The following is a 12,333-nucleotide window of genomic DNA, read 5'->3' on the forward strand; positions in this document are numbered from 1 at the left end:
TGTGTAGACACTTACTTTACCTGCAGATCCTGTCTGTAATGTAATTGTATTTGTTATCAAAATATAATTGTATTTGTTATTTTTAATCGTTTGAGTATATTACTTTTAACAATTGACACTGTTTCCAAAAACAATCAAGCGTTTGCTTGCTCAAATGTGTTGAAGTCAACAATTCCCATGGGGATGTACTTGTACCCGATAACATTTGACACCAGCAGGTGGCAGCACTGCGTAATTCAGTTGTTTAACAACCACTGCCGCGAATCGAGAAGAAGATTGCTTTACGTGGACCAATCAGGGACCAGTGAGAGCTGAGCGCACGTGACAGAAGCCTTCCGATGTGAACGATGCGGGAACGGTCTGAATGTTTGTGTTGTAAACAAATGAAGGCACAAAACAAGAAGGCAAACGACTCCTGTCTCCCCGTCATCGTTTCACTTCACCGGAACCGGTGAGTTTGTGTTGACCTCAGACTGTCTTCAGCTGCAGACCTTATAATGTCAGCTGCTAGGGTACGAGTCGTATCCACAGACTGGCTGTATACAAGCGTTATCCCAGCAAACACCCTGCTAACTGGGGTCTTCGGGTTTTTGGAGCACTCACGTAATTGTCCATTTACACTTAGTTGGTCATCTTGTCAATGCATTTTGATTTGGAACCATTAATGCTCAGTGCACCTGTTTCAAATGATGTTCGTCAGACTGTTATTCTTCCATACATACAGCTCTTCAAACATCCATCTGGCAGACAGTGTATTTGAATGTATTGAATGTAAAGATATCTCTTCTATTTTTCCAGCGACGTTAAAACATCAGATCCGTGAATGGAGTTTGGCGTGGTCAGGCAGTCATCCTGTGTGTTGAATCTTAATGATACTAATGCAGCATCGTGTCTCCTGTGTTTCAGTCACCATGAGGTTTATATCCAGTCAGTTTGGAGGAGCTTCATTTAGCTGCTTAACCCTGTTTGTCCTCCTGCTGCTGCATTTCTGTCACATAGTCAGCATTGTGGGCCAAAAGGTGAGCTTTACCGGATTCAAAATGTATGCCATGTGTTTTACTTTTGTCTTTGCATTTTTGTTTTTAAAAGAATAAATCAACTACAAGTCTAATAAATGGAAGAAAAAAAAACATGGTTGCATAAGTTTATTTTCTGGTGTCAATACAAGGAGTGTAATACACAAGTAACAGGTTGTCTTCCACAGCCAAAGGTCACAGAGGCTGAGGCTGGATTTGACAGCAGCTCATAGATACTAGCCTGGTTGTAGTTAAATTTTATCTTGAGAACCGAGCCACATGTTGGAACTACAGCTTGAAACAAATTCCTTATAAAAAAAAAAAGGTTTTTGCTCAAACTGGTTGCTGACCCTCAGGAAAGGAGTTATCCAGCTGTCCTTGGGCTTGATTGAGTTGTTTTCTGTTATCTTATTGCCAAGTATGTTTTTGCATATCAATTTGTTGTGATGTAGTGGAGCATTGCAATAAAAAAAAAAAAAAAAAAAAAACTAACTATAGGATGCTAACAAATAGAACACAAAAGACAATTTTACATTCAAGTACAAACAATATTAATGGATGTAAAAAAAAAAAGAGCATGTGGAAGTCTAATAACACAAATGATTGTTCATACAACATGCTATGTTACATGTAATTAGTTTACATATTACAATATAGGATTATAGTTTTTACATGTGATGTGTGGAGGCTGTTAGTAAGATGGAGTTTATGTCCTGGACTTTGTTGATTAGACCAGCTGCAGTCAGAAAGCAACTATTCTTGAGGTGTGAGGTTTTGGTCAGGACAGACCTCAGCCTCTTGCAGAAGGGGATTCATTGATTGATTGGCATGCAGTTCCTGAAGGGATGAAAAGTTTTGAAAATATGTCAAAACGTAAAGCAGTTTGCAAACATAAATCAAGAATAGAAACACTGCTGGATTCAAACAGTATTTTCTACATGTGATAACAGCCAAAGGAGGGATTACTCAGTGCTGACTCAGCACGGTCCTTAAACCTGTGTACATACCATCCTTACAGGTTATTTATTTTCTGTGTTAGTAAAGTATTTCACCATTTAAATATTTCTTTAAATGTGATAAAAGCTGCAGGAGGTCGATCATGAAGAAATAAACAGATCCTCAGAGTTTCTTTAATCACAAGAGAGAAGTGGAAATAAAACCAGTGTCCTTCAGCTGGACAGTACAGAGGCAACATTCAGTAATAGTGATGCAATCCCAGTCTAGAAAATGAATATTCAACATGCATTCATGATATCTGATAAATTAAATCAGTTAAAATGAAACTTTACAGAGGATGCAATTTATTTTCCGTCCCTACTTTTTGTCTGTGTGCAGTCTGACGGTGCCTTAACTGTGGTGGAGAACCCAGATGGAGGAGAGAGAGTCGGTGGTGCTGAAGAGGAGGTGACAGTTGATGATGATGATGATGATGATGATGATGAAGGAGATCTGGAGGTAGTCCAACCTACTGAGCAGTGGCAGACACTTAAACCAAGTAATGTACCCATATTTGAATATACACGTTCGTTTTCGATGCATTCATTCAGATACAGTTTTGTAAAGGCATTGTATGAATACTGACGTTAACTTTGAAGACGTACAGAATAATTTTTAAGATAATGATCCAGATAATGACAGAACTAAAACATAAAGTCCCCTAAGTGTCACAGTGGGGAATTTTTCTGGACTGCTTTTGTGTTCCCTTGAACCTTCGGGGTCAAATCACACACTGACTGGAAATGACTTCAGCATGTGAACACATCACCTGCCAAAATATCCGCAGCTTTAATTATTTTACCCAGCTTGTGCCCTCTGTTTAACACACTCAATAAACACACTGATTCTTCTGTGCAGCAGCAGAAGCGCAAAAGAAACACGTTTGTGTTCAGGAACAGCTGCAGCTTCTTCAGACACCTTAATTTGAAAATCCTTTACGTCAGTGGCCCCGCCCCTTCCTTTGCGTAGCCAAGATGGCTACTGTTTAGGGTGGAAAGAGTCCAACGTTTCATACTTCTTTTTTCTTTTTTTTTTTTTGCACCATTTTGAGTGCATCATCCTGGTACTTGTCCACTGGATGTTTCTGTACTGACAGTGTGATTGAATGTGTAGCCATGCTGTGCTTCAGCTGTTCTGAGTCTGTCTGTGACACATTCGTTTATAATGATTTTTGTGTTGCAGTTAGTTGACATGGTTGTGGTGAAAACAATCCACCATGACCCTTCGTGGGTGCTGTAAATATAACTACACTGTATATAAATATTATACATCTGAAAACAGTAATATCAGTTTGAACAATGATAATAATCTTAATAATAAAAGTAAAATAAATAGGAGGTCACGTAGATGTGTGTAGAAGTGTGATTCCCTCATGTTAGTGCCTCCAGAGGCAAACTGACCTGTGAGAGCACAACTGTCTGTTTCCTGTAGTACAGTTTGTAATATGATTATTTAAGCAGTCATTAAACTGCCGATGTTTTTAGTGATTTTTGGGAAGATTTAATAAGAAATGCAGCTCTGGCTCTACTGCGGTTCTTCCACACTGTTGGTACAGTAAAAACAAAATCTTCTGTTATAGACTTACTTTTTGTATCTATGTCGTGTGTGTGTGTGTGTGTGTGTGTGTGTGTGTGTGTGTGTGTGTGTGTGTGTGTGTGTGTGTGTGTGTGTGTGTGTGTGTGTGTGTGTGTGTAGGTCATGCCGTGCCAGCAGGTTCCCGTGTGAGGCTGAATCTGCAGACCGGTGAGAGGGAGGTCCGACTGGGAGACGAGCAGCTGAAGTACTGGACCCAGGAGCACAGGTGCGGGTCCAGGCTGACGCCTCACTCTTTATTACATAATGAAGTTCGTTTCACTTGTTGGTTGTGTAATTAGCGCAGCGCATAACAGTTAGTAGTGTGTCTTTGCAGGGAGAAAGAAGAGACTCAGTCCTCCTTCAGCCCAGATGAGCTGAAACGAGCCATGAAGAAGATAAAGGAGGACTTGAACCCCGCAAGCAAAGACACACAACGTCAGGTAGCGGCACCGCGTCCACACCAAGCTCTCTGAGCTCTGCAGTCGTCCACGGCACATCGGTCAGAATGACATCGTCCAATTTAAAGTAGTCTTATTTTGTGTCGGAGAAAAGTCACAACACTAAGAAGAAAGAGTTTGCACCTTTTTACTTATTACTACAACAACACTTTACATTCGCAGCTAAATGCATCCTCTCATTGTTGTGTGTTTTTAGGATTCTGTGGAGTCAAAGTATCGTCCCCTCGAGGAGTTAAAGAGAGACATGGCTCAGCTGGACCTGCTGGTGGAGACGGATGTTCAGGTACAATGTGTTGGTCTTTGGTGTGCCGAATCTATATGTCAGATTTATGACTCCGGTTTGGATAGCGATGTTCCAGTCTATGTTTTTCAGGAGAGCAGCAGCAGCAACATCAACACAGACTTCAGTAAAGAAACAAAAACATCCTGATCAGCGTATTTTAGCCAAGACCAATCGATTATGATATTTTTGGATCAGCCCGAGGAAATCCCTAGTTTTTTAATCTTCTCCTTGCTCTTATTATATGTAAACAGGAAATTTGAAAATATCAGTAAACAATCAAGTATTCTGCCTTTTTAAAATTGTTACAGTATATTTACATTTGCTGAGTAAGGACTTTAGATTCTGTAAGAATAGTGAAACATTTATTTACTTGATTTGTCAATTTGACAAGTGTCAGTAACTCATATATCTGACCAATAGAAGTACAAACGTCTTGTCTCATGGTCTCAAATATAATTTCTTACTAGAGCACGGACAGACTGTAAGAAGCCATAAAAGTCTGAAACGTGTTTATATAGTAAGAACAATGTTGGTGCGCTGCATTAAGTGACCAAAAACCCAAGAAATGAAACTTTTTTTTGAGATTCACCAATCTGGAATTTGAGGGTTACTAAAAATAAATAATAATTATCTGTTTGTCGTGGATACCAACACAATACTCAAAAAATATATTTTTATATTGATAAGTACATGTTTTTAATATATTTGTCCAAAAGTTTGTCTTCACCACCCCCAAAGTAAAAAAAACCCAACATAAATTGACTATAAACTTTTTTGTAATAACCATAGTTTATTTAGTTTAGTTAATTATTTTGATATGCAGACACATTAATAACAGATTTGATCTCCTTTTTTAGGTTAAAAGTGTAGTTATTACAAAAATACCCAGACATATCGGGATATTACTTGGGGCCATACTTCCCACTCCTCTATCATTAGAGGTGTAAGATATCATTATTTTCTTATCTGCCAATATTAGCCACTAATATATTGTAGTCCTAATGTTACTATGGTCATTTAGAAATAGTTACACCATTACATAATTTGTCAGAGAGCGTTGACACGTTTTTTATTCATCTATAAAACTAAAACCAAATTAAATAAGTAAATATCGCATCAGGGTTTTTTAACTGAAATATTAATATTGCTGTTTGCTCTAAATTCTGGTACGAGCCTGATTAATTGTATTCAGCAGTAGATTCAGCTTCCTATATTAGTGGTTAAGTGAACTTGAACTAAACTGTGATTCAGCAGGAAGTTCAGCCTGCAGTCATCGTTTCACGGAAAGCAGCCGTGTATGCAAACTCTGGTGTGATTTTGATGTGATTATTTCGAGGGGGGCTTTTATTGACACGCTGCTTATCTGTCCTGAAACTATTCGGTACGTGTCTCAGCGAAATGAAGCGCGTCGCTCTGTTGTTTAGATCATGAGGCGCCTGCTGGACCAGTTCAACAGCAGCAACTCCACCACCGAGCAGAAGATGAGCATCCTGCTGGAGCTGGAGTACCTGGTGCATCAGGTAGCACACGCACCGGACGTCTGAAACACAGACACTGGGAGGATGTTGGGGTCTCTAACGCCGTGTTTCCCCCAGGTGGACAACGCTCAGAGCCTGTGCTCGATGGGCGGTCTGCAGTTCATCCTCGAAGGTCTGAACAGCTCCGACTTCAGATTACAGGAGAGCTCGGCCTTCGTTCTGGGATCCGCTTTGGCCAGGTACAAACTGCATAATATTAAATGCTTCGTTAAATTTCAAAGTGCAGTGCAGGTAGTTTTACGTTGCTATATGGTGGGAGCTAATATACGATGGTATTATTTCTTTATTGTTGTCAACACATTAAGACAAATCAATACATGAAGCGATGGGTTTTACGTTGACATTTCTGACCTGTGATGAAGTAAATTATGCACTACAATACATCACTTGTATTATAACTATGCGCTACATTTTTTTTGATGGTATCGAAGATAATACCTTCACGATTTCTAAATACCTGGACAAACCTTTATAACATGACACCTGCCTGGCTACGACTGAAGCCGACCAATCAGAATAACACGTGAAACGGATGCGGAATACAGCATGCTGTGTGACATTTTTACAATAAAGTTTAGGAAATAAAACACGCACAGAATGCAAAATGATCGAGGTGTGTGTGACAAACAGCAGAGTGATGTCGCGAGCTGGTAATGTGATACCTTTCTTCTCTTGTATCGTAGCGCTACAATCTATCGCACAATCTGAAAGTCTCAAAGTAATGCGGTAATAGTCTGACACAGACTTACACCCAGAGTTAATGAGACTCATCTCACAGTGTTACATGCAGTAAGCTCACATTAGTGTTGTTGTCATTCAGTCTAAAGGGCCCTTCAGTCATTGTGCTACCAGTTCTGTACATACTAACCTGCAGCAGGAATGAAGGGAGGTAACAGAAGCAACTCGGGTTTGCAGATGGAGACATTTTAATGGCACCTACAGAGAAAAGGACTTTTATTTGTTTTATTACTTTTTGAAAGGCTTTGTACATGGCCTACATATATTATAGTTTTCAGGGTACGGTAACAGTTCTGGAGCTTTTGTTAACTTCCAGTGTCTTAAAATAAAAAAAATTTAAATTGTTTTTTTTTTGTAGGCGTTACATTTTGCATGTTACAAAGTCACGTCAGGCGTCAATAAAACACATTAAGAATGGATGATCATGGCGTCGCACTAACCTCAAGGGACTTTTGAATAATATTGAATTGCATAATTCATTTTGTTTCTTGGCACAAATATCAAAATTGTTGGAGCTCTTTCTGTCCCTACTTTCAGTGCACATCACAGTTTCTGTTATTTTTCTTGAAAGTAATTGACTCCTTCTGTTAGTTTGAAGCTGATGGAGCTGTTTCGTTGCGCTGGGATGATATCAGGTGGACCTGGTGCTTCATATCACTGTCAGATTTCTCACTGCTGTGTTTGTATCCTGCAGTAACCCGGTAGTTCAAGTGAAAGCTGTGGAGAGCGGTGCTCTGCAGACCCTGTTAACCACACTGGCCACTGCACAGCCTCTCCGTGTCAAAAAGAAGGTACAGACACCCGCCTTCATTACAACGTGCTGTCGTAAAGGTGCGTACGAACACTTAGAACTCACCTGTAATGATTCCGGTGTGACTGTCCTCCCACTAGGTCCTCTTTGCGGTGGCCTCCCTCTTACGTCACTTCCCCTACGCACAGCGTCACTTCCTGTCACATGGCGGGCTGCAGGTCCTGTCAGACCTGTTCCGGGAAGACAGAGGTGGAATTCTGCGTAAACGCATTGTCACCATGTTGTACGACATGATCAGCGAGAAGGTACAACAGAGAAACTGTATTTCAAGTAAATTTGGTTAAAAATCCAGATTTATTTTTCATTGTTTTTGTATTCATGAGAAGGGATTTTCGGTGTTTATGGAGGATGTTGAATCTGGCTTGTCAGGTGACGCTCATGCTGGTCTCCTCTGCTCCACCAGGAGCTGATCTCCCAGGTCGGTCTGGACTCGGTCCTGGATGCAGCCCATCAGGAGCGGGTGCGTCAGTACTCCAAGGTGTCCCTGCAGGGGGAGCTGTTCGAGAAGGGCTGGTGCAGTTTGGTCCCACAGCTGCTGGAGTCCACGGAGCATGACTACAGAGAAAAGGTGGGCTTGGAGATGTATTGTTTATGAACAGTAAAACAATGTTAATTTTTCACACAAAACAAATTCTAAGCATTTTTAAATGACTAAGTTTCACAGGACAAATTCATTTTTTACACTAAGGTCCTGATTTACTAAGATCTCAAATAAAGGGGAGTAAATTGTGTGTTTATTCCAAAAGTTTGCACATTTATTTTGCACCCGTTTTGCGGGTGATTTACTAAGAGTAATTGCGTCTCTGATATCGGGTGCAAATCGCTCTATTTAAATGAGGTGTTTGTGTGTGTTAAAGTGATTCCAGCAATGGAAAACAGAGCGACCGCAAAAGCAAAAGGAAATCTGATATATTCATATTCATATTAATAACAAGAACAAAACGCTATATAGCAGATTATCAGCGAGGAAATCAATACCGTGGGAAAAACAAAAAGATCAGTAGATTAAATTATGGGAAGATGGCAAAATATTAGGCCAAAAAAAAACAACAACCCAAAAAGCAGCATATAATAAAACATCAGCTAATAAAACCGGAGGGACGGTGGATGAGATCCTCTAACAAACACAGATCAGCAGGTCCAGATCTTTCTGTGATGAGCAGGTGACTTTTCATTCAGTTCCTCGCGAGTGCTCGTGAACCTGATGAAGCTACCTGTGAATTCTGCGGGAATCATTCAGGACCTTGGACAGCTCACCTGAATAACGGGACAGGGTGGGATGTCCAAGCAGCGATACGCTGGAATGACCCAGAGGCAGGAAAATGCTGAGTCGTAAGAAGTTCTGTCATCGCCGGTGTTTACTGGCAGACGATCACATTTTGGCACGACACCGGTATTTCATGGCTCCTCCTTGTTGTTGGCTGTCAATCATCATTCCGTTCATTCAATAACTCACAAATGTCATCGCTGGACAGAGAAGATGTTTGAATCATTTTTCCCTCTGTCATCTTAAACATGTTTCCACGGGTGTAAAACTACATTCTCTACGTGTTCTTTAGTTTCCCTGCGTCTCCTTCTCACCACAATAAGAGCAGCGGTCTCTCCTCATGTTCATCTGATTAATACGTTCCTTTCAGTCGTACTAAAATATGCACACAATCACTTCTCCTGTTTCTACTTTCAGGTTTAATAAATATCATGGCGGGTGTTAAATTGTTCTATTTGCATGTTTCCCTCCCAGTATTTTGCACCTTCAAGTAGAAACGCCCAATATTACATGTGCATGCAGGCAAACATGCAAAATGGACAACGAGTGTTAAATTGCACATTTGAAAGACTCAATCCTCACTGCACATTGTTAGTAGATCAGCTTGGATATTTTTTTTAAGATGATGTGAAGCTTGCACGTTATTTTATACGCGCAAACCTTCAGTAAATCAGGCCCTAAAGAGTTTGTGCCATTTTTTTTGTTTTTTTCTGCAGGCTCTCCGGGCTTTGTTGGCGATGGCTCCTGTGTGTTTGGATCAGTACCGTTCCAACGGCTCCCTGCTGGACTCTCTGCTCTCTCTCAGAGATCAGTACCAGGAAATGGTCCAGTCGGAAATAACTCTTGGAGAGGAGAATGGCTACTTTGCGGAGATTGTACAACTAATAGACGCGCTGCACGTCAAAATGAAATGACCAGAAGGTTGTACGGAGACAGTTTCGTGTGTGTGAGCATGTAATGCAGAGAGCTGTCGACACAGTGTGACTCTGTGGGCATGAAACAACGACCCACCACAGACGGAGACAGTCTCCGAACACCAATACTGCATACGAACCGAGGACGAGGAATGCGTTCGTGGACATAAACGTTGAGCTAACGTGACGGATCGATGATTTGTCACTCAGTCTAAACTCAACCAATATTTTGCTCATGGCCTTAAAATGTTTGTGCAGGAGTGCTGCGGATTGTAAGGAGACTCCAAAAGGTGATGCTGGGATTTTCTTTTCTGCGATGTGTTTGTTAACTCACTCTAATTTTTGTGTTTCCCTTGCAATGAGTTTTGAATTCCTTCTGATCCTCATGAACAGTTGTTGTGTTGGTCCAGTCCAGTTATACACGCAGCAGATACAACAGAAGCAGAGATGAAGTGACACTTTATGCATTTACTGCTCATTACTCCATTTAAAAGGCCGATCTCTAACAGAATACAGCCACTGGTTGTGAGTACAGCTTCTGACAGGTGAAGCTGTGGCTCGATATTGTTATTTTTCAGACTCCGGGGTCTGCTGTGTTTCAGACAGGCCCAGCTGCTCTACTATTTGACCCTGCAGTGCTTTATGACCATGAATATAGTAGTTTCTATACAACACTCAGCCCCACAGCCATCACTGCACACACACAGCTGCTTTACGTGGTCACTCTTACTCCCATTAATAACAAATGTATCGCACCCAGAATAATAACAACAGCAGTACAGCCACAGTCACAGTGAAAGCTGTGTCACTTCAAAGCTGCTCACAATTGGAGCTACAGCCGGTCCAGGCAGTGACAAAGCTCGTGGGCCAGCTGCTCTAGTTTTCTTTCTAAATGCAGACACAGCGGAGTGTGTGCTGACTCTTGCCGTAGTCACTTGCAGCATAGGTTTGTTACATAATACATACGAATCATAACAAAGTACAACTTTTCTCTATGGGCCAGAGGAAATGCAAATGTTATTGCGGGGAAACAAGAAAGTATTGCGAGTTAATGCAAAGCGTCATTGTGAGGTGAGATCGTCCAAACAAAAATTCTGTTACATCCGTTGTATTGGGATAGATTTTGCAAATTTTTTTGGGGTGGGGGTGGGGGGGGATTGTTATGGAAAAATATTTTTACTTTGTGTTGTTAATTTAAGAATAAATCCATCATTAAAAAATTGTGGTGTTCTGCTGATGAATTTTTTTTACATTTCATTTAGCTGACGCTTTTATCCAAAGCGACTTACAATAAGTGCATTTCAACCATGAGGGTACAAAACCCAATTCGGCCCAAATGACGTACGACCACACTGTAAGAGTTTCAGATCTGATGAATGTTTCCCCCTCAGGATAACGCATTAAACTAAATCAGCAGCACCACAAGCTGCAGCCTATACAATGACCATAAAAGAGAATCAAGGTAGGTAGGTAGGTAGGTATTTACTTCATTAATCCCCGAGGGGAAATTTTTTGAATCAACATAGACTCTCAAAACAATCACCGTATTATTATTATTATTATTATTATTATTATTAAGATAAAATGAGATCAGACTTTTTTAATCCCGCAGTGGGGAAATTTTAGTAGTCACAGCAGTTTTCGGAATAGTTAGGAACATGTTTTTTTTAAATATGCACACAAAAATAAAATAGATAAAGATGTTTTTTTCTTTTCTTTTGAAAGTATACAAAAACGAAACACCATTGTACAAATACACGCATTGTTATTATTATTATTATTGATATTATTGTTTATTGCATTCAAATCTTCAGCGTTTGTTCCACTACTCCGCAGATAAATATTCCATGGTACACTTGTAGTAGCGATGCTTTTATTTTGAAAAGTCAAACCGGTAATACAACTGGCTAGCGGAAATGCCTGCCCTGTTCAATGCGACGAAGCTACATAACCATAAAAGTATGTTAGTATGTAAACAAGGAAGAAACAAACACCGTCCATTTTTGGCCTTTGTCATGAATGGACTACGACTCACAAAGGTCTCGTGGAGCTAACAGCTACAACATGTTTTGAGGTTCCTCATTTCAATACGAGTTACCAGCTGGGAAGTGGCTAACAGACAGACCCCGTGTTTACATTTTGTTAGCATTCAGAAGCCAGTTGAGTACCAGCCGACAGATTACTCTGCAACGCAGTGAACTCTTTATAAAAGATTGATGATTGAATGATTGAATTGTTGTCAGTTTAAATTCTATATAAATAGTCCAAATATATAACGTGTAAGGATAAATTAATGCATTTGAAAGTAAAAATCGGACTAGTGCCGATTTATGTTTATGTAAATATAGATGAGAAGCCTATAGCATTTTAATGTGTTACTAGGAAATAGCAGAGTGCTCTATGATATACATATATTAATTATATATAATTATGATAATATGCAGCACATCATAGTGTAATGAATTGTAGTTGTTTATTAGGTATCAGCATAATCAACAGTTTGATTTCATAGAGGGAGGAAACTGACTGTAACACTGACTAGTTAAGACAGCCTCCAATAACCATCAGAGATCTTGACAAAACATAGTTTTACTATTTCATCCAATATTTTTTTCTGAGATTGTAACACGCTCATATCATCCTGTCCTCTCTTTTGTGCTTCTCCTCCCTTCTGTAAGCGGACGTCCTTTTCACCGAGATTCACATTCCTCTTATGCACTTCTATGGGATTTGATGT

At 40.1% G+C, this 12,333-nt stretch overlaps 2 protein-coding genes across 7 annotated transcripts in view; both read left to right on the top strand.

Moving 5' to 3' along the window:
• Positions 1-123: 123 nt before the first annotated feature.
• Positions 124-10,727, top strand: sil1 (SIL1 nucleotide exchange factor). Its single transcript, XM_069724643.1, has 12 exons — positions 124-451; positions 907-1,019; positions 2,352-2,511; positions 3,708-3,813; positions 3,922-4,027; positions 4,242-4,328; positions 5,753-5,848; positions 5,924-6,045; positions 7,299-7,395; positions 7,496-7,660; positions 7,819-7,983; positions 9,399-10,727. Exons 2-12 carry the CDS (start codon positions 912-914, stop codon positions 9,594-9,596), a joined length of 1,410 nt encoding a protein of 469 aa, XP_069580744.1. The 5' UTR covers positions 124-451; positions 907-911; the 3' UTR covers positions 9,597-10,727.
• Positions 10,728-11,502: 775 nt separating this feature from the next.
• uvssa (UV-stimulated scaffold protein A) overlaps positions 11,503-12,333 on the top strand; it is a 42,486-nt gene continuing 41,655 nt past the window's right edge. For 2 of the 6 annotated variants that reach the window (XM_069724631.1, XM_069724632.1), the window contains exon 1: positions 11,503-11,555. In XM_069724631.1, coding sequence (XP_069580732.1) covers positions 11,513-11,555 — 43 coding nt within the window. In that variant the 5' untranslated portion in view covers positions 11,503-11,512. The other 4 variants (XM_069724635.1, XM_069724633.1, XM_069724634.1 and 1 more) reach the window with 4 other exon arrangements.

Source organism: Brachyistius frenatus, unplaced genomic scaffold, assembly GCF_029030835.1.
Source record: "Brachyistius frenatus isolate BFR_SWC_R1_liver_20210118 unplaced genomic scaffold, ASM2903083v1 Contig_386, whole genome shotgun sequence".
NCBI classification, from domain to species: Eukaryota; Metazoa; Chordata; class Actinopteri; family Embiotocidae; genus Brachyistius; species Brachyistius frenatus.